Source organism: Lytechinus variegatus, chromosome 12, assembly GCF_018143015.1.
Source record: "Lytechinus variegatus isolate NC3 chromosome 12, Lvar_3.0, whole genome shotgun sequence".
NCBI classification, from domain to species: Eukaryota; Metazoa; Echinodermata; class Echinoidea; order Temnopleuroida; family Toxopneustidae; genus Lytechinus; species Lytechinus variegatus.
This window is the reverse complement of record NC_054751.1, coordinates 2,415,180-2,442,908: the sequence shown is the minus strand read 5'-3', so window position 1 is coordinate 2,442,908 and position 27,729 is coordinate 2,415,180. Positions and strand designations below refer to the sequence as shown.

The 27,729-nt window shown below is 36.7% G+C and overlaps 1 protein-coding gene across 2 annotated transcripts; it reads left to right on the top strand.

Moving 5' to 3' along the window:
• The first annotated feature begins 610 nt into the window (after positions 1-610).
• On the top strand, positions 611-25,035 carry LOC121425072 (upstream activation factor subunit spp27-like). 2 transcript variants are annotated; one of them, XM_041621034.1, is made up of 10 exons: positions 611-741; positions 14,709-14,799; positions 16,042-16,198; positions 17,766-17,885; positions 18,766-18,819; positions 19,661-19,802; positions 20,419-20,477; positions 21,799-21,858; positions 22,853-22,907; positions 23,554-25,035. In XM_041621034.1, exons 3-10 carry the CDS (start codon positions 16,067-16,069, stop codon positions 23,637-23,639), a joined length of 708 nt encoding a protein of 235 aa, XP_041476968.1. In that variant the 5' UTR covers positions 611-741; positions 14,709-14,799; positions 16,042-16,066; the 3' UTR covers positions 23,640-25,035. The 2 variants fall into 2 exon arrangements, with proteins under 2 accessions (XP_041476968.1, XP_041476967.1); XM_041621033.1 differs by lacking the exon at positions 611-741 and adding an exon at positions 3,006-3,175.
• The last annotated feature ends 2,694 nt before the right edge of the window (positions 25,036-27,729 follow it).

Genomic DNA, 27,729 nt, shown 5'->3' with positions numbered 1-27,729 from the left:
TATGGCAACAGTTTAGTTCTTTCAAAATATGTATCCCAAGTAATGTTCAAGTTTGAAAAATAGAATTGAAACGGACATATTGAAGTATACATCGTAATATACATCTCAGTTAACGTTTAGATTACACTAAAGTATCATTATTTTCAATATATAAGTTATTCATGATGACTTGTATGTCTCATTATGGCAAATTTACAATCAACTAAAAAAAAATAGAAAATTCGATAACCACCCACCCTAAATCAAACTGTAAAACACCCAAACGGAACTTAATTTATTTCTTTAATAAATTGTTTCCCAAGGGGTTTTTCGTGCATGCTGTTCAGTTCATTTTTTTCTTCCATAGAAATCGCCGGAGCTTTTGTCAACTTTTATCAATAAAAGTGATAACACCCTACAAGTGAATAGTTCTTTAGAGTTCTTCCAGCACCCTTTCTCTGCGCTCCATTATCACAATACATCTGATTTCTAAAGAAATTCAGGTGCCCTCTTTTGTAAAAATGAGTAAGCTTTGTTAATGATCGTCGCTGTATGCAATTCTGCCATATTTCATTTTTTTTACCAGACTATTACGTGTCCCGTAATATGTACAATTCTGTTGTTTGGTTCAGTCCGAGTCAGACGGTACTTTGCAATAGTAACCACGTGTAAGGTCAGGTTATATAATTTGTTAAGCGACATGAATGAGAGTTGTATTGCGGTGGTCATCCGGTTTACCAGTTAGTAAGCTATTTGGACTTTGTAAGTTTTTTAGTCTGTTTCTTATTGGTATAGATATTTGAAAATTTAATTTAATCAAAATTTAATCATGCCTCTTATGTGTTGTAAGATTTTGTTGTGCATAATGCAAATCATGTTCGTCTTTCTTATATCATGCTTTTGGAACAAAACAGGTCTTTCCTTTTTGTGGAGTTTTCCCCCAGGTGCGCTTACATTCGTTAAAAAATTGAAACTTTGAAGAATTTCAAACAGTCATACCATATATCGTATGCGAAGAGTGTAAGATGTTTTAACATTTAGAATGGTTTCGATATTTTCTGGTTGAATCCTTGAATACATGCTTGCATGCTTACTCGGACCATGACAACTTATCGTATCAGTCGGTTTGATCAGTCTGATCCCCGGTCTCAGTAGCGGACCGTGATCCGGAGGAGACAAAGCATTGGGGGGGGGGGGGGGCACTGCATTGTTTGTGAACAATGTCGTGCCCCCCCAATGCTTTGTCTCCTCGGGGTCGCGGTCCGCCACAGCCCGGTCTGATCTAGCCATTTGATATGTCTGTCTTAGTCTATCATGTCCATAGATTCCATGCAACGCCGAACACCGTTGCCTATTACGGAGCCTCCCATAGGTGATGATTTGTTCCTAAAACTGAATATAATGCATATAGTGGGTATGTGCCGCGGAGGGGACCCCCCCGGGACCCCCATTTTTACACCCAAATTTCCGTTCCAAGGCATAGCATTTTTGCAATGTCTTATTGAGAAAAAGAAAGAAAGCCGCTCCAAGGCATAGCATTTTCTTCTTATCGAGAAAAAAGAAAAAAGAAATCCGCTCCAAAGCTTCGCATAGTTTTCGTTATAGGCCGTTCCGGTCGCATCGATCTGCTGCAATTTTGGTGAAAAGCGGCCGCCGAGCGCTGTCCGACGATCACGGTCTCTGCGCGAGCGCACCCGGCGGAGGCCGCGCTAGCTGCATATGCACGCATGATATGCCCATCCCATAGAGATAGGGGTGCATACGCGCGTACATACACGCTGGCGATCCGTTCCAAGGACCCCCGTTTTCACAAAATTGTAGTTCAGAAGCCCGTTCCGAGGATCCCTCCTTTTTACAATAAGCCCGCTCCAAGGCCCCCGTTTAATTGTCTCGCCCGCGGCACACCCCTACCACTTTTTTGGTCGACCCCCCGGAGGGGGGGGGGGGGGGGGGAGAGCACTCGGATTGGAAGACGGTATAGTTTGTATCCCCAAATCCGAAACTATCATACCTTAATTGGTCACATTTGCTCTACGGCGGCCGTACGGCGAGTCGAAAACAGCCGTTTTATTGATTTTGATTTAACCACCTATCCCACTTATATAGTTGGACAAAAAATGTAAAAACGGCTGTTTTCGACTAGCGTCGTACGGCCGCCGTAAATGTGACCATAGTATAAGTTACGTCTATTTGAGCCACATAGGACCGAACGGTTAAGAACTCTGTAAATGGGGATGTTATTGGAAATATGCTTTCAATACTTTCCGACAATTACTTGCGATCATGAGGCAGGGGCCGCGGAACCGGGGGGGGGGGGGGGGCTGGGGGGCACCAGCCCACTTTATTCCAAAACCGTGTACAAAAACGCAAAAATGACCATACGATTGTGATTTTTAGCATGGTCAGCCCCCCCCCCCACTTTTGGCTCAGCGCCCCCACTTTGAAAACCGTTCCACGGCCCCTGTGCATAGGGCCGCGCAAGCGGTCGCCCTGCAGCTGGCTATGATTTTTCGAGATGTGAAAACGGGGAAGAAGACAAAAGAAAGAAGATCATCAAACAGAGTAGGTCGTGCAACTTACGTCTGTCAATTAAGAACAAAAAGGTTGGTCGTCTTGCCACGATCCCCCCCCCCCCCGGCCGAAAAAGTGATTAACCAACCAACCAATCAAAACAACCAGAAAACTTCAATAATCAATCAGAATTCGTGTTATTAATTTATTATTTGATTTTTTTTTCCAACTTTTTATTCTAATATTTATTTTATTTTATTCCTTTTTTTTTTGGGGGGGGGGGCGGCCGGGGGGGACTCTCTCTGCATGGTCGGGCCGCTTCCTTTCTAAAGAATTGGGGGGGGGGGGGGGTGCTCCTTTTGGGGACATATGAGTTGATTAAAAAAACATGTTTGACGTCAAATGATTTCTTTTGCATTTCTCTGTTCATTGTTCAAGGTTCAGTCATTCATATTAAAATGTTCGAAGATTGACAAATGAATTTATATCACTGAATAATCCATCCATCAATCAACGCGACCTCGTTTGTTTGTTTCAAGATACCATAATTGTTACTGTCTAGATTTTGATGCGTTGATTTGATTTTGCCTTTCTTTGTTTCCATGCAATTTTCATGCTGAAATCTTAATAATCTCCTTAAAGATGGCCCATCCAACTAAAGAAGAATTGCGACAAGAAATTTCACGTAAGTTTTCGTTCCTTCTAGGTAGAGTGAAAGTGAGAGTATCAGCTTTGACATGTTTATTTTCGTCACGTTCATTGGCTCTTGTTGTGATGGAACTGCTCTGCGATGCGGCACTCGTTCAATCAATGAACAAGGGGCGCGGGGCCGATTGCACGAAAGGGTCTTTGGCTCTGCAAGGACCGTCTTTCGTGTCTTCTTCTTCTTCGGGTTAAATCTGCCTCCTTCAGGATTGAAGATTCTTGCAGATGGTTTATTTAACATGTGTGTATGGCCGGGTTTAGGTGTGCAGTGCAAAATATATACAGGTGCAAGTAAAAAGTCCCATCAGCATGATCAGATTTAGTTCTGGCCTTCCGCCAGTCTCGGGCGGAAGGCTTTTGGAGAAGAGGCATTGATTATGTTGGGAGGAAGAGTATTCCATGCCTTGATCGTCCTTGGAAAGAAGGATTGACGATGGTGCTCTGTCCTGCAGTGTGGTAGACAGCTGGCAGCCGTCTGTTTCGAGGAGTTTTTTAACATTTTTTAATTTCTCCTCGTCCACAGACGGCTCGCTAGCGTGTCCCCGCCATTAGGGGAGGTACAACGCAAAATCCCCCCGGCGGGGCTCATCGATTTATTTATTAATTTCACAACGATATATAAAAAGAAACTTACCAAAATGCAGCTTGTTAATTCCTCTTGGCATTAATTGGCATTAAAGTGGTAAAACATCAATTCGAAAGGAACAAAAACAGTGACTTTCCTCGGCTGTCGTGTAGCTCCCAATTCACTCGTTCCTCCGAAGTCGATATTGTACACAAACATATGAGGTGGGATGAACTTCCGGGTCAACTGCTTATCGAAACCGTTGGCCAATCAGATCATCTCTTTTTACGTCAGGCTTATGAATATTAATATTCTTTTCCTTTTCAACGTTTCCTCGCGCTCGCCAAGCTATATGTGTGACGTAAAGGTCATGGGGCGGAGTCTAACTTTCGTCGGCCACTTTTTCATGAATAATTCATTACCAAGATGGCTGCCCACTCGAGTCGCAAGTGTCAACTTTTAGAGACAATCCTCTGAATGCCAGTTTCAAAGCGGGAATTTAGGGTAAGAAACTGTCGTTACTTAAACATTATCACCTAAAGGTCACCTAAAGGTGCATATAAATGCACTGTTTGTGTAAAATATCACGGTATTGAGGAGAAAAACGAGAAATTAGCCGTGGCCATTGATCCCCCGTACAGACGACGGTTAAACTTCGGTCTATGTATTTGGTGAGTGAAGCCAACGAAGTTCAGCTGAACAACCAACAAAACAGAGACCGAAGCTTTTGGTCTAGCAGTGTGGTAGCTCGTAGCCATTCCCTTGTTGCTGTGATCGAGTTCTTGTTGATCCAGTGAGTGTCGCCCATCTTTTATGATGCTCCATGTGAAACGCATTTTAAATAAATCATCTGCAAACATATTTCATTCGTCCGTTAAAATAAAACATTTGTTTATAAAATGATGTGATATATCATGAAATTGTATAAAATTTGATTTAAAAGCAAGCTAACCATGCTAACGAATCTTATTCTTTATCATAAATTTCAGAAACACCCCCGCTTATATAGCATTAGCGTATCATAAAAGCACTCTAGGCGACACCGCAATACTTACCCGTGTTAAGAAACTGGGACTCTACTCACGCGCATTTGGGCAGCCCTAGCTTAGAACTAAGCTTTCTTTCCGTAAAAAATCTTTATTCTTATGATTCAATAAATGTTAATGAATATATAATTACTGTTAAATCGGTACTCACCGGTTCTTTTCTTGAATTTTCTGCCAAATTCCCACGCTTCTGGCAACAATTCTGCCTACAATTTTGTCGCCATAGACAGCTGTTCATGCAACTTTATTTATAAATGGAGCGCCCCTTACGAGAGTTGTTAATGCCGCGGAGAAATCGTTAGGCATTTTGGCCTGTGATCAAGGCTTAGCTGTTCTATTTTTTTTATATGTGTGAGATCGAAATCACAGCGAGTAAACACTTTTCCATATGGAAGAGTGTATACTCGCTGTGATATGATCCCGATAGGGAGGCGCAACACCCCCACCCACACGGGCGCAAATCCCAGGGCCGGGGGACATGTACCCCTCACCCAAAATAGTAGGGGGCACATTATGAAATATCCCCCTACTATTTTTGGTCATTAATTCTTTCAAAATCGAAATAAAACATTTGGAAGAGACGATCTTACTTTTGGGATGCCCCCCTTTTTTTGCTTGTTTGCTTGTCAAATTTCTTTTGGTTAAGATGACCTTCTTTAGGGGGTGATAAACCTTCTTTTTTTTGTTTGTTTGTTTGTCAAATTTTCCAGCCCCTGGTCCCCCTACCTTTGGGGAGAGATTTCCGCCCTTGCAAGTAGACATACTCTTGATATTGTTTGCGAATCTGCACGGGCGTCGGAGGCTGGGGGATGAGGAAAAGCGGTGAGATGAGAACAAAAATAGAAGGGAAAAGAGGACAGAAAAAAAGTGAAAGAAAGAAAAATTAATGGAAAATAAAAGGGAAGAGAAAATAGGGAGAAATGTGATGGGTAAAAAAAATTGGGGAAAGAAGACAGAAAAAAGTGAACAAAAGAAAAATTAATGGAAAATAAAAGGGAGGAGAAAATAGGGAGAAATGTGATGGGTTACGTCGAGATTTTACGTGCCCGTGCAAAAAGAAATGAGCAGAGGTTGAGATGTTGTCCGTTTGGGCAAATGCCTGTCTGTTTCTCGGACTGGCGCCCGTGTTGCAAAAATTATTACCGTAATGGAATCACTGCTTCATACCGACAGTGACAGGATTTAGCGGTTGTAGGTATAAATCGCGCTCTAACACTCTAAAACTGTGTTCTTTATCAAAAAGCTGTCCATCATATTCATTTTCGCAAAAGAATATAAAGTTAATTTAAATCATTGTCTGTAGTTATCCTGTTTATGTTTAAAATACTTAGAAATTGGGTTAGGTTAGGGTTACCAAATTATCAGGGCAGAAAATATATTTTTTTTCTGATTTTGCGCGTCGAGCTTTGATGACATTCATTGTGTTCACAGCAATAATTATTAAACATTGCGCACGCGCCGTGCGCCGCATGAAATATGTAGATCAGTGAATAACTTACCGCTACACACGAGCAGTTGCTCTATATATTCTATGTAATATAATATACAGAGCAACTGCCCATTTTTAATGGTCCATAATATACCCACTTTTTTCTTTTTTGGAAAGAGTATGAAGTTATCTACTGATGTACTGAATGTACAATAAAAGTCATTATCGTGTATTTCTTGACATTTCATTTACTTTTTTTTCCCATCCCATAGCTGCTCGCATAGACCTACGCCGTCACAAATAACAAAACAAAATCTCAGTTTTTTTTCTTTTTTGGTGGGGGATGGATTTTCCACTGGATACGCAACGGTACAATTTTTCAAATTATTTTTTTCTGCTATTTTCATAATAAACTTTAAATGATTTCGCCTGTGCACTATTATTTTTTTAAAGACAAAATAACAAAATTACATCTAGTCATCATCATCATAGCATCGTCATGCACCAACTTCATTCTCATCTTCATCACCACTACCACCATCATTATCATCATCATCATCACCGCCACCATCACCACCACTATCATCTTCACCAAGATAATTTTCATCATCATCATCATTGCCATCATCGTCTTTCTTTTTTTCTTATTTTTTCCCCTTCCCTTCTTTTTTTCCTTCCTATTTTCCTCCTTTTTTAGAGGGGCATACCACTACGCCCCCTCACTGGATATCGGCCTCTAAATATGTTTGTTGTTGTATATAAGTTGGCGGATGCCTCATGAAATGAAATAAGAGAAAATAAGGAAAGGGGAACTAAGAAGAAAAACAAGAAATGAGGAGAAGAAAAAAGAAAGCCAAACAAGAAAAAACAATATCAAAATTTTGTTGTAAAGTCTTCTACGTCAGTTTAATAATTATGTTTTCAGTGAAATGAGAACATAAAAGAATTGAAACAAGTAAGAAGGGCTATACATCGTAGCAAAGAAATAGAGGGAAGCTCAGAGACAATAAAAGGGTGAGAAAAAGAAGACTTTGAAAACCTCACAACACGTACGAGCATAATACAAAAAAAAATGGAATAAGCGAGGACAAGTAGCTGAGGGACCCTCCCCCTCTCTCTATTTATTTATCTATCAAACTCGCATATACAAGAACTTCTTACTAATCAAAATATTGCGAGCAAAAAGCACGAGCTGACATTTTTTTTTAAATATTCAAAACTGATAGAGAGACGCATTTTAAACATTATTCATGAAACTTATTAATCATTCATTTCCAATCATTCGATTGCGACAAATGATCTGAGAATTTAGTGTTTTTAGGAATTCATTAAAAGCATAAAGTTGTATCTCAACATTAAAATATTGCAGGCGCAACGCATGAGCTAAAATATACAAAGATAAAAAAAATGACATTTTAAGTATTTTTGGTAATCACGAAAAAGATTGATATTTCATGAAAGAAAGCTCAAATCCCGAGGAGGAATATTTTTATGAATTGACTTTAAAAGCCGGGGGCCACTTCCATTCACGAGTGGATACCATGCGCGATCATGGGGTCTCAAAAAGCACCCTAAACACGTAATTTCCTGATTCTGAAAATGCACCCCTTAACAAGTATTGACGTGTACCGTACCCTTGACAAGAATTGGAAACAAAACGATACTCTTTAAATATTCCCTGAAATGACCCCTAAACAAGTACAGGAATGTTTATTGTTACGGGTCCTTCGGCCGGTCTTCGGCTTTTTTACCTTATTTGGCTTAGTACGACCCCACCTAGCTTCTACACCTTGCGCAAATTGGACTCTAAACACGAAGTGTTGGGGGAAAACAAGGACATCCTTTATAAAACATTTTAATCTTGTTTTATCATCCCCTCAAATTCGACCCTAAACACGTAATTTTCCTAGCGAAATAGATAAACCCCTTTTTCATTATTTTTGTGTTTTTGACACCCTTATCACGTTACGTATGTAACGTGCCCTATAGTGAAAAAGATTTTTTTTTTGGTCGCGCATATGGTATCCACTCGTCAATGTAAGTGGCCCCCGGACTTAAAAAACTGTTGAAGCCCCATTTAATATTTGATTATGGGATCATAAGTCGAATAAATAAAAGCTGAAAAAATAAAGTATTTTGTGTTCCTCTATCATAATTCTCTTTCTCTTTAACACTAGTTCCTTTTTTTTGGGGGGGGTATTTTGGTTAAAAAAGCTAGGAGAGAAAAAAAAATCATAATTTCTGGCTATAGTCGTTGAAGTGGTAGGGACACCCCCCTCCCCCCCCCCCCCCCGTTGTTATGCATTACGCCAATATGGGACCAAATGATCCTTCATGTCCGGCGCGAAACTTATGCAATAAATTAAACTTTATTTTTTGAAAAATTTAAAGCTTGCGCTGTTAACTCCAATCGCTTTCACCTGAATTTGCGAAGAATGCTAGCGTTATGAAATATATCATTATCAACGTCTGGCGAAAAGAATAACCAACCGATCACCTGACGAGAAAGCGTATCACGTGATCTGCATAACAGCTTCGATCGCGAGTCAGAAGTGAAGAGCAACTGCCGAGAAAATAAGGAAATAGTCGTCAAAATGTAAGTTTCCCTTAATATCTTTCATTTTATTTTTGTTGCTAACAATGTATTTACGATCCTTAATTATAATATTTAACAAAAAAGAAATAGAGCGCGTACTTGTGAAATAATATTGAAATATCCTGTACTCAAAGATTTCTAACCCCGCAATTCCACTGATGTCGCCAATGAGGTCCATACATGTAATGTTTGGACCTCATTGGTACTAGGAGTGCATAAAAGATGGGCGACACGAAAGACGGTCCTTAGAAAGACCCTTTCATGCAATTGGCCCCAGGTTTTTATATGATATACCCAGTTGTGTGTCCGGACGATCAATTTTAGAAAGTCATTTGGAAAAATTTACAAGCGAAGTTTCATCAATTTTTAGTGCAAAATGTTTATGGAAATATTATAGAAAACAAAATAGAAGATGATTATACTTCCATTGAATTTGTATGTTTAGTGTAATCCAAAGACGAAAAAGAAGGCTTCAAGTTCAAAATATAAAGTGTCCGGATACCCGACCCCCCATCCTATAACCTGTCCTTGTTCTCAGTTATTGGTGAGACTACCACATATCGACCACCTCTTTTGAAACCGACCACCTTGCGCAAGTTAAAATTATTGCGTATTACAAACGATACACGCGGGAGAGTAGGTGCAGTGTCCATAGAAACGGTACTAAGAATCGATTAATTTACAAGAAAAAAAGAAGCAACAAAATGTAAAAATTCAGTAGGCCTAGTAGAATTAATCAAAATTTATATTGACCAGACCAAAGACCAAACCCCGCTGAAAAAGCAAGAAATCCAATAGGAAACGGCTTTAGATTAGAACAAATAATGCATCTTCAATCGTCGAATCATGTGTCGGAGCTCGCAATGGAAGTAGTGAGACGATCATTTATCATGCAGGTTGACATCATAGAACTGATTTGGAAGAGTCAAAATATTTCGCCACCGAGACAAGAATTGGCCGTAAACTTAGTGTATCGCGGGTGGTTGGTTTAAAAAGATGGGTGCAAGGGAGCAAATGTAAAATCGTCGTATTCGTTGTTTGTTGATATATACGCGGATGGAATCGGAGTCGCCGTGCGAAACATGGGAATCTGATTTGCTAAAATTTCTGCACAAATGAGACGAAAACTGGGTAAAATTGATGAATATTTTCGCAGATACGATGCTTAGAAGATTAGGTGGTCGATGAGGGGTAGTTCCAACCATCATCTCTATGTGTGGCAAAATAAGGTTGGCAATGTTTTGATTTTTTTCTGTTTTTCTTTTGGACAAATTCATGATTTTTTTACACTGTCAGTTTCCATTACAGATATGACTTGGCTCTTAGTAAATTTGATTCTTTGAAATATTTTTTCTTTACTAAAAATAGAGACTGAAAAATGAACTTTCTTGTCATATTATTTTCCACCAATAGAGGGCGTACACAAACATATACCCAAAATTCAAGTTTTTGAGCGCTCTGGTCAATACAAAAATTATTCTAAGTTACTAATGAAAATTGAATTGCAACTTTATGGAAATTCATAATTTTTTATTAGTATTATTATTATTTTATTCGGCACTTAATCGAAAAGAAAACATGTACAATGCAAGATTAACAAATATTACAAAAATACAAATAGTGTTTAGACCTTTTCTCACCCAACCAGGTAGCCTGGGTAGGGAATAGGTCAACTTAATGGCCATGGCCCACAGGCCTTCCCTCCCACACCCGATTGAGTGAAAAAAGATCATTACATATAATAGGGTTACGAAATATAAAACAGGTAGGTTGCACAAGAAAAGGAATCAACTTACGTTTAACATAACCATAGAAAACCAGGAGGAACAAATATTTGATTAAAATAAAATAATTGTGCCAAAATTAGAAATCAGTTGAAGTAAATAACTTTATAATGCATGAGATAAAGGATGTAACAAAATCAGGATATTGGAAACCGTTTAGAAAAATATATATATATATAAAATTAAAAAAAAATTCTAAAAAAGCTTGAAAATGTGTTGTGGACCATTTAGACATATTTTTATTTATTTTATTTTAATCTAGCTGGAACTTTAGGATATCCCTCTTGAGGACACCCAGAATAAGATTAATATTTCCTGAGACCATTTCAACTCTGCATTCATAGGGCAGGGTTTCCCATACTATGGGATATCTGTTAATTGCAGTCTGATGGAGTCTCTCTGTTCTTGCCTTTAGGTGTACAAATCTAACACCTACGTCAGAATCCCTTACACGTATTACAATATTATCTCTTGCGACTTCGCAAACTATCAAGCCAAACAACAATTTAGCAAAAAAAGGACACCATTAAGAAAATCCTCCGAGATTTTAACGTGTGCCATTTTAATAATCGCAAACGTTGGTCATATGGCATCTCTTGACTTCGCTGTCTGAGTATCATTCGTGTTGCCCTTCTCTGAATGTGCTCTAGCTTATCAATATGATTCTGAGTATAGACCATCCAAGCTGGCACTCCATAATCAAGGATGGGCAGCACAAGTGACTTGTATAATGTCAGAAGCGCTCGTGAAGAGAGGCCAGCCGACATATGGGTTAGGAGCCCAAGCATACGGTTACACCTTGAAACAACATGATTTACATGGTCATCCCAGTTCAACTGGGAATTGAGAAATACCCCTAAGTACTTGATACAACTGACCTGTTCAATTACCTCATCTTCTATCATGTAACTAGTGTTACCAACATTCTTTTTGCGAGGAGCAATTCTCATTGCTTTGGTTTTACTGGAATTCAACTGCATCTTGTTAAGACTACACCATGATACAACCCTATCTAGATCTTCCTGAAGAAATCTGGTCTCAGCTGGGTCTCTAATCAATCTATATATCAATGTATCATCTGTAAAAAGCAGGCAATGTGATTGGACAACTCTTACTAGATCATTGATAAACATATTAATCTCGGACCCAGGACACTCCCTTGGGGTATACCAGAAGTAACAATTGCAAGATCTGAGCAAGAACCACGGTATTGCACAGCCTGGTAATGATTCGAGACAAATGACTTTATCCAATTCCACAGACTACCTTGTATATTGTAATTTTTAGAGAGCTTATTAAGAAGAATGTCGTGGGGCATGTGGTCGAAGGCCTTGCTAAAATCAAGGAACACAGTATCAATAATTGGGGTAGGAGATTTGTCAAGGGCAGTATACCATGTATGAGTTAGATTAATTAGCTGTGTTACACAGGACCTCTTTTGGCTAAACCCATGCTGGTTGGGGCTTATCAAGCCATATGTTTCTAGATGTTCTCGAATCCTATTATCAATCAAAGTTTCCATCATTTTACACACGATGCTTGTCAAAGCAACTGGATGATAATTTGACACACTAGATGCACTACCAGATTTGTGGACAGGGATAATAAGAGCATCCTTCCATTGAGAAGGCAATTTACCAAGTGAAATTGGTCACAAAAGTGATATTTTAATGATTCTTAAAATATGTGCTCAATACAGCATTGGCATACCTAACCCAGGGAGCTCCCGCCCTCGCAGCTGGCGGAAGCCCAGGGGCTTACCGTGTATTTGACCATACTCACGGGACTAGCGTGATTTATGGTCTAAATATTTCTCCAAATGAATTGTGAAAAGAGAAATTATGCACTTACCATGATTGTATGGATGAAGGTCTAACGAGTGGCAGTTTTCCTGACATCTGGGCACAGACTGGAACCTCAAAAAACGAAAAAGTTCTCTCCTACCCCCGTCTCGATTGGCCATTTTGTTACAATTCACCCGGCTCCCTGGGTTATGGCATACCATAGTCCTACCTGTAGATTCTCCACAGGCAGGATAGTAGTAGTGAACAAGTGCACTGCGGCAGAGTTTTTACTTGATGTTCATGCCTGATTGCTTGGCGTTCCATGCCCCTGGCTCTTGTTAGCTTCATGTCAATCCCGCTGGTCGCTCCAACTCTGCTGGGCCGAATCGGAATCTTGTCATTGATGGCAATTTGATAAGTGTTTAAAAATTTGATCTAGATATAGATCTAAGGCCTACTATTAAGGGTACTAATGATAATTTTAGGGTGCTGAGCTGATTGTGATTCAATGGTTGACCGGTGTAAATTACCGGTACCATACCGTACTTATCAATTTTCTGTAAGTGTAACCCAGGGCCCAGGCATTTCTGGGGCGGCCCCCGTGTATTTTTTTCCCTGGGACTCATCATGGTCAGGGTGACCAGATTTCACAAATTGAAATACGGGACAGTCGACAAATTAGATCAACAAAGAAGGCTACACAGTGTTAGACTTGTGAAAAAATAAACAATTGGAAGGGAGTGTCAGTGTGAAAGAATGAAAAAGAGAAAGGAAAGAGCTGAATTGAGCTTTACTTTACTTTAAGTCCACGATGCTGTAGGCTGTAACCATTGTGAATTTAGCATATCGTCGCTGCACCATCTCCAGCTTCCGGGTGTTGTCCTTGGTGAAGGCGTCCCACACTTCACATCCATATTCCAGGATGGTTCTGAGGAGAGATCTATAACATAGTACCATGACGCTTCTTGGGCTCCTCTGTAACAACGGAATTTTCAGTCTAGAATAGATCTAGATATTAATAATAATAAATGATAATGCTCAATTCTTGTATAGCGCATCACACATAGCATACATGTAGCATGTCCCTATGCGCTTAAAGAAGAAATAGTGTAAGGTAAGAATAAAGTAATCAAGATATTTAGATTAGATCATTAGTTCACAAAGTTGGTATTTTATGCATTGAAAAGATATGTTTTGAGGGATCTCCTGAATTTACATAAATCACTTTGATATATCATTGAATTAGGTAAAGCATTCCAGAGGACAGCAGAGGCATGAGTAAAAGCACACTCACCATATGACTTTGTTAAGACAGAGGGAACAACAAATAATGCTTTTGAGCTTGATCTAAGATTTCGGGATGGCTGGTATATGATACTAAATCGAGTAAATAGGACGGGGCAATTTTATAAAAACAGTTGTGTGCAAAAACTAGAAGCTTGAATACAATCCGGGAATGGACAGGGAGCCAATGTAATTCTCTGAGAACTGGAGTAATTGCTTCATACTTGCGTGTTCGTGTTACTAATCTCGCAGCTGAATTTTGAATGGTTTGCAGTTTTTTAATTTGTTTATTAGGTAATCCTGAAAGGAGACTATTGCAGAAATCAATGTGACATAAAACAAAAGCATGTACCAATTTTTCAGTGGTGGGTTTGTCCAAGAATTCACGAAGTTTACCAATTTTGTATAAGGCATATGATGCAGAGTGACATTTTTGGGATATAAATTCATCGAATGTCAATTTATCATCAAATATAACTCCTAGATTTCTACAAGAAGTACTTGTGCGTATGTCCATTCCACCAAGTTTTAATATCTGGATCGATTCTGTTTCTCGAAAACGTGAGGAAATGTGTAAAAACTCTGTTTTTCACCGTTTAGTTTGAGGCTATTTATCTGTGACCATTCTTTAATCTCTTGAATACCGGTACATTGTGTAATTTCAGCAGTGGGGTCAGAATCCTTAAACTTTTTAATATTAATATTACTAGACTAAAAAAAAAAAACCTGTTAGTCACAAGTCCATGTATTGATTTATCCCATTTATTTTATCAGTGATGGTGACAATTAATCTCCTATTCACTTTGTGTAGAGCTCACTCGTGCAAGGTGGAACATTCTTTCAGTGTTCGGGCAATATTTTCTCTCTCATCTGAGCAGTATTGCTTGTCAAATTATTAGATATTGCATTGAATTCAATGTTCAGATAAAGTTTAATGCATATTTTTTTTCTTAATAAATTTCTTACACGAGAAGTTTACAATACAACAAGCAGTTTTCCTTCTTTTTCTCATCCTCCATTTTCAGAAATACTTGAAGGAGCTGATTTGTCAGCATTGTCATCCAAGAAAGTGAGACTGAAACTTCAGGATATTTTCAAAGTAGACCTTTCTGACAGGTGAGTATATTTCATGTACACAAGCAAATGTAGCATACAAATAAGTGTGATTGTACAACGCCTACTTGACTTGTACGCGAGCAAATTGGAGACTGAATATAAAACATTCGTACCGTTGCACACACGACGTACCATCCAAAATGTACTGTTGCTTAGCTTTAGGAGGTGACGTCACAATACGATTCAATTCATTGCGCTCAGTAAATGATAAAGGGGAAATACTCGTTAGCTTGCTGGCTACATGCGCAATGCTTCCAGAGGTCAATATTTTTGCTCCCTTTTCATATTTGCGCTAAACTCTGAGGCATTGTACAACACAAATAGCGAATATTCTTATTCGTGCAATGGTGTGAGATTTCGCATTCGTCAAAAGAAAGATAGGCCTACACTCTATTCAACTCGGCTAACGCCTTGTTGAATAGAGCATCTTTCTTTCACCTCATGCAAAATCTCGCACCATCGCACTCATGCCTATTCGCTAGTTATATACTAGTGCTATTGAAAGTCGGTATAGTCTCACTCAGTGAACCAAACTTTGAATGAATAATCTAGATCGATCCAAGATATTTTACTATTCATATGAACATTTTTCACTAGTTCTGGGCAAGGGGGGAAGTTGTAGATAAATATAGTGGCCTGCACCAAATAGGAAGATATAACGTTCTGTTAGAGGCCAAAATTTTGTGCATTTAATAATACATGTGCCACTGACCAATGTTCATTATCATGATGGTCATTATGGGTTGACCATTTTTCTAGTGACATAAAAGAGAGCAATATCTGTGAGAATCAAAAGTTAAAAGAAATAGTTCATTGAAAGATTGAATCCATATCGCAAGGAAGAATAAGGGTTAATCAGCTTGGGAAAACTAGTGTTTGAATGGAGTTTTAATCGTAAAGAGAAATATGGTTGATCAATTTGTCTGGATTAAGGTTAAGGAATGACACCACAATGTGGGCTCAGTTTGCAAGCATGTATTATGAAAGGTACAAATTCAATTAAGAATATTGACATGAGGGCGATCTCATAATATACCACCACCTGTATGTGGGACCTTCATGAAATTTTCTCTCTCAGATTTCTGGTTCTTTTGACAGTCTGTAATGTTATAAAATGACCATGACTTGGGTCAGTTTATGAAGTGAAGTAAGACTTGAGAAAAATGTGGGTTGGATACAAAGAAAGGTTGATCAATCTATGGAATTACCCATAAAGTAAAGGCTATTTTTTTCCTATTTCAGGAAGAAAGAGATTGATCAGCTTTTGATGGCTCTTATAGCGGATGGCCAAGCTACTTCATCGTCTAAGGAGAAAGAATCCAAGGATGTTCCTCAAACCAGTGGAGCACACAGCAGAAAGAAAGGAGACACTCATCACTCTGATTCCTCCTCAGATGAAGTAATTTCTAAATATTCATTATCTTTATTTATTTGTTGGTATATTCTAATATTTCCCAGATGGAGTTGCATTCTTTCCAAGGGATTTATTTTGCCTTAAGTATATGGTGCTGAAGGAAAATATTCTCCCAATTAGAAAATGTAGCTTCAGCGAGGAGTTGAGGATTTATTTATTGAACAGGGGAGCATTTCATCAACATTTTTGTCAGACAAGTTGTCAGACATCTTTCCTACATGTAGATTTTGATTGGCAGAGATGAACTGTTACTATAGTAACTGTCGGATAAAACAGGACTTGTCAGATAAAACGTCCAACATGTAGTTTAATGAACTACTCTCCTGATAGACTAAATACCAGGCAATATTTGTTTAGTCTATGTAGATTAACCATCAGAATCTACATCGGCTATATGATGAACTCAATGCTTGTTGCTCTGATCCAACTACAACGAAAAATACAGCTAGTGCGTGCTTCGTGCAATCTACACGTTTTACACGGCTGCCATGCTACAGCTGGAGAAGTAATATCCAAGTTCTTTGGAAGCGCATAGAGACATTATTCATAATTGTGATATGCGCTATACAAGAACTGTTTATTATTACACGTTCACACTACCGGGAACATCAATCAAATTACCTGATTACGCAGTTTATAAAAAGTTAGTGACATAATGACATCACTGTCTGATGGGCTCAAGTTACAAACAAGTTCTAAGTACAAAATGATTATAAAGTGAATGATTTAAAAAAGAAAAGAAAAGTAGAGTAGGCCTATACAGAAATATATTGGAATTATACAAAAATTGAATCTAGGAATAAAGGAGTGGGAATTGACAAGAACTGTACTATTCCAGTTCAGTTTACACTGTCAGGGCAGTCTGCTCTGGGGAGCTATTTGAGACGTTCAAATTCAAAACTGAAGAGAAATGGAGCATTAATGTTGTTTAATGACTGGCCTTCCCCTTAAAAAAGATATAGCAAAAATAATTGATATCCAACTTTTTAAATTGTTTTTACTATATTTTTCATATTTTGCATGACACACTGTTAAGAACACAAAAATTGTCTTTTACTCCCTCTCCTATCAATTCATTGGTGCATCAAAATTTGCTCAGTTTACAAAGACAAGTTATATGATTCTGGCTTAAATTTCTTTATCGACTTAAGATATTTAGCTATAATTTTAGAATACAGAAATATATTTTTTTTGTAATGGATGTTGATAATAGAAAATAAAAGTTATTATAAACAATACAGGGCCTTTCAGGTATTAAAAACACATACTGATGATAACTGTACCTGTATTATGGTCTGCATTATTTGACTGTTCAATATTAGAGCATATCACATTGTGCTAAAATATGACAACCTCCCCCTTGGCTTATCTACAAAATGCTCTGTGAAATATTGTGTTGTATTTCACATTCTAATTTTTTATCTTTACCTAATGAGATACCAGAAATATTCCACTTGCCCTTCGATTTTTTGCAAAATTCCTTAACTCATATTTCTGATATCCCATTCTATGTAGTTCAATATAATGTGATTGTTCAATTGTTTCTAAACAGCTAAGAGATGGAAGCCCACCTGTTAAGAGAAAGAAAAAGAAGAAGAAAGAAAGCTCAAAAACAGCTACCAAGACAAAAAAGAAGGAGAAGACTTACCAAAAAGAAACAAAATCAGGAAAGGTTAGTCATCAATTGAATTTGGCATGTATACTTAATGATGAATAGATAAATAAGTAAATAAATGAATAATAATATATGATTTGTATAGTGCTCATATGTTAACCAATTGAGGAATATCATTGCAGCTTTGGAAAACATAAGGGTTACAGTTGATTTCACTCTTTGTCAATCAACCCAAATAGAATACCTTTTGGTGACTGTTTTCTTCAGTCACCCCAATATATGCCACAAACAATATTCATGGTCATGAAGAAAATGAATATTCTATGTGTGACAGTGTGATGATATTCTATTTACCACATGATTGCTTGTTGCACAAAAAAGTTGCGCTTGAAATGAAAGAAATATCCCCCAAAATTCAGTAATCACCCATTGGGGCAATTCCATAAAATAATCAACCTTTTTGTATATCCAACCCCCATTTTTCTGAAGTCTTAGTTCACTTCATAAACTGGTCAAGTCATGGTTCTTTGAAAACATTACAGACTGTCAAAAGAACAAGAATTTAGAGACAAAATTTCATTAAGGTCCTAAATATAGGGGTCGGACGTACATATTTTATGGAATTGCCATTGTGTAAATAGAAATTATATCCTTCCCCACATCACTGGACTTGAAAGAGTAATATTGATGGAATCTTGGATGTCATAAAGTATTATTTTGTTCTGGATGAAATTTAATCTCTTCCTAATATATGTAATCACATCTGAGTGATGCTCATTTTACTTTAAAACTTCAGATAAGATATATCTTGTATGATGTGTAATGTTTGAAAGACAGAAACAAACTTTCTATGTAATGTCTGCATTTATTATGCATCACTGACATTATTTTGTATCTACAATATGAGTGATATTTTTTTGACTTTGTGCTTAAACAGAAGAGGGAGGCACCTAAGAGCAAAGCTAATGTGGAGGATTCAGATGATGAACAGGTGAGGGGCTTAAATTGATATTCTCCTTCCTTTTTCCTCCTCCTCTTCCTCTTTATTCTTTTCCTCTTCTCATTCTCAAGTTTCTCCTCCATGTTCCTGTTATTCTTCTTTTTCCTCTCCTTTTTCTCGTCCTATTCTTCCTCTTCTTTTCCTGTGTCTCATTATTCTCCTCTATCATCTTCTCCTTCAATATATAGATGAAAATGTAAATGAAAATTAATAACAAACCCTATTATCAATGTTTTAATAGTCAGTTGGTTATATTCTCAGGATTATAATCTCATGGTTTAGAAGTATAATCCTTAAAGAGCAAAGTGTGCTTTTCCTGAAATGACAAAATGCCACCAACCGTAATTGTTTGCCTCTGTTATGGTAAACCACCAGTTTTTTTTGTTTTTTTTTGGGGGGGGGATGAGCAAACCACAAACCCTGTGGAATGGATGTTATGGAAAGTGGTAAATTCTAGTGGCTGTACATTAGAAGATTCCATCATCAAAATAGTGCATTCTGGGTAAAGATTCTTTAATGGCTTGAGTAGTTAAAGCTTTTCAATAAATGAATGAATGAATAAAAATAAATAATTAAATAGATAAATGAATGAATGAATAAATAAATAAATGAAGGAAGGAAGGAATAAATGATAGATGTCAGATCTGAAAACTTTCCCTTTTTTTGATTGGCTGAGAAGCATGATTGCCTTATTTTACTATGGTAACTATTTGAATCAAACTTTTGCTACATAAAACATGTGACAAGTCCTTTCATGAAATGTTCTCTTGAGCAGATGCTGTTCGGTGTGCCATATTTCCTTTTCAAATGAATTCTACATTTTTCTTTTAAGACAATAAATGATGAGGAGTTGGCATGGAAACTACATCAAGAAGAGAGTAGAAGATCTAGAACCAGAAATCATACCACCAGGAGAGTATCTTCAGTCAAATCCAAGAAAGTAAATGGGGCATCCAAGGATAAGGGTAAAACAGGTAGGTAGGTAGTTACAGAAAGTATGGGGGGGGCAATATCGTCAAAACTCCACCAATGCAACTTACACAGGGACAATCTGTCCATGAAGATTTGAATTTTATTTGCTTTTGAATAATTTTTCAAACCGGAATCAATTACTATGAAAGGTAGGTAGTCTCAAGAGTTGGGGGGGGGGGGGGTGAATTGGGCATTGGGTAAAAAAAAGCCTGTTTAAAGACAAAATCCATCCCAAAGTCCATCCCAATGATAATTAGAAAAATTGAATAGGCATAATACTCAAAATTTTGACAAAATGGGATTGTCAAATTATTAATGATAATACATGTATGCAATATTTAAATGGTGCTCAATGCTTACTATTATTCAAAATTAATAATGAGAGTTTTGCTTTAACAGTTGCACAATACTGGCAATATGCAAATGAGGGAACCAGTGATGTCAACCACACATTATTTTAGTTCTATACTCGAGTATTTTATTATGAGATATGAAGTATTTAATTTTTTTCTGCATAATATGTTGCTCCTTTCAAGTTGTTTTAGAACTATCCGGGAGTCCAGGTATTTACCCAAGGGACAATCTTATAATATAGGCATTTTGCGCTCTCTCTCTCAGGATACAATGCAGATATGATATTATCTCCAGAACTTGCCAAAATCATTGGAACAGACAGGGTAAGTTGCTATATTTTTGTCTCACCTGGGGGCCGTTTCATAAAGCTATTAGAAAGTTAAGAGCGACTTTAAGAAGGACTGGTGATCCTTACGCGCTAAACTATCGCCCATTTATTATTCCATTTACCACAAGAAAGGACCACCAGTCGTTCTTAAAGTTGCTCTTAACTTTATACGAACAGCTTTATGAAACACCCGCCTGCATAGCAGAGTGAGACTATAGGCGCTGCTTTTCCGATGGCGGCAACGTCAACATCAAATCTTAACCGAAGGTTAAGTTTTTGAAATGACAGCATACTTAGAAAGTTTATGGACCTGTTTTGATTGCGAAAGAGTCCCTGACAAGTTCATAGGAAAAGTCAATGGAAAACAAATGGTAGAAAACAAAGAAATACATAAGAAATCCACAACACAGTAAAATACATTAGAAATTAATTATGTTTTGGCAATTTTCTTTAGTAGATTTTTGTCAGAAATGTCAAAATTGATATTTTCACCAAAAACTAGCATTCTGCTAGGTATTTATGTGAGGTAACTGCAAAAACAATATTTCATACACTAATATGCATAATTGATAAAGTTTTGAAAATCTTTATAATACAGAATTGTAGTTTACATTCGGTTCTATGTACAGGCAAATTTTACATTACAGAATTGTAGGTTATATTCGGTTCTATGTACAGGCAAATTTTACATTACAGAATTGTAGGTTATATTCGGTTCTTTGTACAGGCAAATTTTACATACAGAATTGGAGTTTACATTCAGCTCTGTGTGAATGTAAATTTTGCGGCTGTCGTACAATCAGCAGCAGAGATCTGAAGGGGGTTTGGTCCAATTTTAGCCCCCCATATATCCTGGCCTGCCATAGCCTAGTTGAATTAGGATTTAAGTTTTACATTATTTTGATAAAAAAGTTCTGTGTATTTACTCATTATTCAGTGAGGAAACTGATGTCATATTCCCACTTGTTCTTTGGTATTTTATTATGTGAAATTATGTTTATTAAAATTCTGTCCATCAAAAATTGGATTGACAACTGATGTAGAGCATTAGATATTTATTGCTGTAGTTTATTTTATTATAAGAGACCTATCGTACACACATGCTAAAAAAATGAAATAATGATGATTTCAGTTTATAACATAAGAAAAGGGAAAGTGAGGATGTGACATCGTCAGCCCAGCCATCATAATGGCATACATATAACTGTTTTCATTAAGTATTGCATAACTTTAAACTTTAATGACTTTATTATTTGTTATCATGTTTTGATGATATTTGCTTGGTGAAATTTGGATGTGTTTTTTTTTTTCTGCAGCTGTCAAGACATGAAGTTGTAAAAAAGATGTGGGCAATCGTCAAAGAAAGAGATCTTGTGGTATGTCTTTTTGTATACTTAGAAATATCATTAATAGTAAAAGACTTCAATTGATAGAATATTGGTTCCATTTGTGGTAGAAACACACTGTTGGAATAATAGTGACTGTTTTATTTGAATGATGCATGGGTAGGAAGTTCATAGGACATGTCCCTAGGAGGACTGTTTCTCTGGATAATATTATATCATGATTCTTGTTGCTGTAATTCAGCTAGGAGATTCCTCCTCAATGGATGTTTCATACATGTATATAGCCAGTAGAACTTCATTATGATTTTCTTTACTTCGCGGATTCTGTTGGCTTCTTACCAGTTAGAATACAATATCTTGATCAATTGATCTTGGGAACATGAGCAGATTTCTTTTTAAAATTTATCAATTTTTAATTTTCTCTCGCTTTGCCAATGAAAGTATCACATGTCCCCCTATCCTACATGTTTTTCTCATTTAAAAATATCACGCCTCGGAATAGAATATTTCTAGAAAGATGGCGCTATTTAAATGTCTATTATTATTAAAGCTGATGTTGTTAAGAAATGGGATATATCAAACAAGTCTATATCATAATGAGTTTATTAATCTTGTCATGTTTGCATCCTTGATTATGTTTCACAGTTTCATTTTTAGATCGTAAAGCAGTTTGTTTTATTCTTATATTTTGAACTCTTTATGATGCATAAGTACTTGATCTTTATCAGTTTACATTTGTGTGAAGGGCTCTTTATTCTATGTTGAATTTGGTTGATAAACACATTATTCTAAAATATATCTTGGACTACCGAAACTGAGCTTTTTGGGGGTACAAAAAGCTTATAAAGTAATTAATTACATGTATAATCACCATATAAACATCAGAATTTTACTTTCATGTCCTAAGGATTGAAATGAAGCTATGAAAAATTAAATTAAAGGGAATCTAACTCAGTGGAAAATTATTTAAAAGACAAATCAGACAAGTAGGTAATTATTATCATCTTTCTCTTTGTTTATGCAGGATCCGAAGAATAAGCAGTTTCACATATGTGATGATGAACTATTCAAAGTATTCCGTGAGTAAAATTTTTACCCTAAATGTACCCCCTCCTCAATAATATGTTAAATAATCCAGATAATTGTATCCAAGGGGAACAATTTTTTGTGATGCCTGCCCAAGAAAGCGAGACTACAGGCGTTTTTTTTTTCAGACTGCCATGGGTTGGCCTCAACAGTAAAATCTTAACCAAGGTTAAGTTTTTGAAATGTCATCATAACTTTGAATATCCATGGATCTGTTTCTTGAAACTTGGACATACTGGTAATCAAGTATTACTACTCATCTTAAATGAGTCACAAGGTCAAAAGTCATAGTGTCAGTGAAATTTGTCCCTGGGGTCAAATTGAAATCTTAACCAATGTTAAATTTGGAAAATCTCATGATTAGTTGTTTTCAATGTCAGCTACTGAATTGAATTGTGTAATGCAAGCAAAACTGTTCTTGTGTCCATTATCATCAAATTCTACACAGGTCTGTATCACCTTTGCTGCACATTTACCATAATCATGAGTTGAAATGTATTCCAGAGTATGAAGCAAACATGAAACTGCAGAAATGGCAAGAGAAAAATGTTTCTTTACACATTGAAAAAAAAAATTACTGTATGATTCATGCAAAATGTTATCTGTTTTCCCTTTTCTTCCTTTTAATTTTACATTCAGGTCGGAGAAGAATTCGGACGTTCAGTATGATGAAATATCTGAAAGGACACATCAAAGACCCAAGGAATCTTACCATACCTGTATAGCTTTTCATCTTGCCTTTCTACCTTTAAAGGGATATGTCAGAACTGATGGTGGAGCTAAATGGTTTGCGGTAAATCTCAACTCCTAAGAAATGCCGAAAAGTATATATGTTAGTGGTGAACAGTCCAATTTTTCATTTAAAAAATCACTGTGATTATGCCATGTTTCATTGTACTTTTTAATAGATTGTCTTTCTGTGGCACACTTTGAATAGTCAAGACCTTTATTTTTTCAGGCAGAATGGGACATTTAAATTCACACCTTTTTGTGGGGTCTCCCTAAAACGAACTGTCTTTATTTCCTAGTTCATATGAAAGGTTGTAATGTAATGTAGCTTGAACTGTTGATAAAAATGAAGTAAACAGGGAGAAAATAGGGGTCAAATGTACACAACACTACACACTACAAATGGGACGCATCCGAGAATGAATCAACAATGGTACGCCGGGCTTCGCGATCTGACCTGAGAGTTGGGAGTCGGTTGGTACTAAAGGGTTGATCATTTGATGGAATTGTGCTTTCTTAACAAGAACTACATGGCTTGCATAAGGACTATTACTTGGCTCTATTATCCCTTGATCTAACAATTGCCTTAAAGTGTCCTTCACTTCTTTGACATAATGTGGGGAGAATTCTACGATAATTTTGGATAGGTGGATTGGTATATGAGGTGTCAGTTGATGATTGTCCTGAAGGGGTAGCTAGTAATAGTAACATGTACACGGATAGTAGTTTGATTCAACATTTCGGTCCCGTACTAGAGAGGGGGTTTGTCGTTTAAATCACCTGAATTCTGATACTCATAATTCCTGTTCTGTGATTGTTTTTGTAACTCCCAACACTGTGCCTGGATATGACCAGGTCTACCACAGTAGAAACAATTTTGACTTCATATAGATATATCACTGACCAAATAGATCTATCATCAGTATCAGTATATCCCTTTACATAGGAAATTTTGTATATATTTTGGGACTTTAAGATAACTTTCAGGGCTTCATTGCTAAAGAGGGCTTGTAAATATGGACCAAAGAATGTAAATCTGGAAGAAGAAGAGAGAGAGAAGTGTAAGCTAACATATGTTTTATTATATCATGATTCAGTATTAGTTAGTTCTCTTTAGAATTATGATGTTTTGATTTTCTTGTAACTTTTCATCAGTAAAATCCCTTGGGACCATGCACATATATTGAATAACGATTCCATGACATTTGCTCTGGCCACATGTCTCCGCTATAAATTCTACACACTAATCAAGTGACATAAACTCTATTGCAACCCTACGTCTTAGACGAAATAAAGCCCAGAGTAATTGTTGCAGGAGAAATCTAAATATAAGTCTGTAACTATTTATTGGTTGATATATATCAGCTAATTTATTGGTTGAATAAATTGGTTGAATATTTTATAACTAACAATATAATTACTTTGATTTTATGCAATTTTAATAATATTCTCTTTTGTTTGTCAGATGTCAGATATTACTTACTTCAAATTTTCCCGTTTGGCATAAAGGTCATAAAAATTTGTTCCAACATCAAGAAAAAATGATCATTTGTTTATATTGGTTTTACAAACTTAGCAAATAGCTAACCCCTTGGTTTGTCGCATTGAATTATGATAAACATTTCAATGTAATATTGGTGACTAGCTGTCGGGTACAGCTAGCGTGTTTGGGTCTGACTCCTGTGCAATTGAGGGTAGGACAAAATTTTGAACACACATAACATGGATGGATGATGATTAAAAATTTATAATTGCCTATTCTTTATTTTTTTGCATTTATTTCTTAAAATAGGATGGATACAATCTTTTGAATAGATAAGGAGGGAGTGTGGTGCATTTTAAAGGACAGCCACACGCCAGACACCAGTGCTTTTCAAAAATGGCACTGGTGAACATGGACCTTCATCTAACTTTTTGTTTCATAAATGCATCATTATTCCTTTTATTGATTAAAATCAATTAATTTGATCTTGTTTATGGTCAAGTCCCAGATAATTTCCATTAAAAAAACAATTTTAAAAAAGTTGAAAAACAGAGAAATACATAAGAAATTTAGAAAACAATAAAATACATAAGAAAATAAATGTGATGTTGAAATTTTCAAAGTATATTTGATCATATTCCTATAAAGAGTCTGTAAACCAAATATTAGCAATTTAGGGGCATTATTTAGTTAATTAGGGCAAAATTTTACACATAAATTAACATAATTGATAAGCAATGAGATTATTTATTTTATTCAGAAACAAATTCTTGATTGGCATGTTTATTAGCATTACACAAACTTAAATTAGACCAAATATGTTGGCTTTGTGTTAAGAGATACTCTACATTATATCCTTCTTTTATGAGAAGCATATTGGTAATTAGCTCATTCCATGTATACTAGTTTAAATTACATGTACCTCATTCAAATGCTGCAAAAAGAGCAATTCCTATGAAATACAATTTATATGATTTTCTCTAACACTTTATATTTCGGAGTAACTTGAGTGATTTCTGTAAATCAAAAGACTAAAATGATTATTATTCTTAAACCAGACGGTCCCATTAACAAATTTCTTTGGTATGACTCAACTTGGATCACACCTGCAAACTTCCTTTTCCAGAGGTGAAGGCGAGACTTATGGATCCAAATGTCGTCCGTCGTCGGTCACAAACCTAATGGACACATAACTCCACAACCATAAGTCGCTTTTCAACCAAACTTGGATGGTAGATGGACTTGGGAGACCTGCATGTTATGCTGCAGTCGGAGGTCACATGGTAAGGTCAAAGGTCACTTTCAGGTCAACGATAAAGGTAAATGCCAGTTTTGGTAACAATATCAAAATGAATTCGTACAGAATCCAATGCAATGACCACCAAAGTGTCTGTTTGTATAAATAAAGAATATGTGCCAAAGGATTCTGGAAGAAATTGTGTAATTGCTGAGAAATTAGCAAATAAACACAGGATTCGGGTCAAGCGTCGGGCACGACATTCAAAGCAATAATAATAGACTGTCCCATGTGCGCTTATCTGTGTTGGTGATCTTCAGTGTGAATATTTTTCAGTGTAGATTTCAAGATTTCACAAAGTTCAGTTTATGTGACTGTACCAGATCTAGATCCTCGATGATATACTGACAATTAGGCCTGGTTTTACAGACTTTCTCATAAAATCAGTGTTTACTGCAACTACTGGAATTTCTCTTTAAAATTGAGATCCCTAAGACTACATTTCAAATTGTCAACTGGGTATTAAGTACATTATGAAAATAGGGGCAAAGGCAACTTTCCCATATGCCATGTACTTAATTATCAGGGATTTATGGTTTTCTCTGTAGTACCATTTCTCCTGGGGCAGTAATCTAAATATAACCCATGTGGTATATTGTTTTTATTCTCATGAAAGAAAACTATAATTTGAAGTAAAACCTTTGAAAAATTGACATTTTACCCATTTTATGTATTGGAGTACATGGAAGAGTAGGTTTTGCCTTACATCACTATGACATCACATATGTGGCCTATTTGAAGTCTCCATGGGTACAATGATTACCAATATCTGCAGCTTTCAAAATTTCATAATTTATCGTTTGTCCGACATTGTTCAGACTTTCACCTATCAATTTGTCTGATTTTTCTTTCTCATCTAAAAGCAAGTTTTACTGCAACTACTGGCATTTCTCTTTAAAGTTTACATGCAAGACTCTCTTATGACACTTAACTCCGCAACCATAAGTCACTTTTCAGCCAAACCTGTATGGTAGATGGACTTGGGGGACCTGCATATTATGCTGCAGTTGGAGGTCACATGGTAAGGTCAAAGGTCATTTTCAGGTCAACGTTGAAAGTTTACATGCAAGACTCGCATGACACCTAACTCCTCAACCTTAAGTCGCATTTCACCCAAACTTAAATGGTAGCTGGACTTGGGGGACCTGCATCATGTGCTTCAGTCGGAGGTCACATGGTAAGGTCAAAGGTCATCTTCAGGTCAACATTAAAGTTTATGTGCAAGGCTTTTATGACAAGCATTATTCCATCCCAGTCATTTCACAATGAAGTTTCGATACAATTCTGTTGCATTCCCTCGCAAATC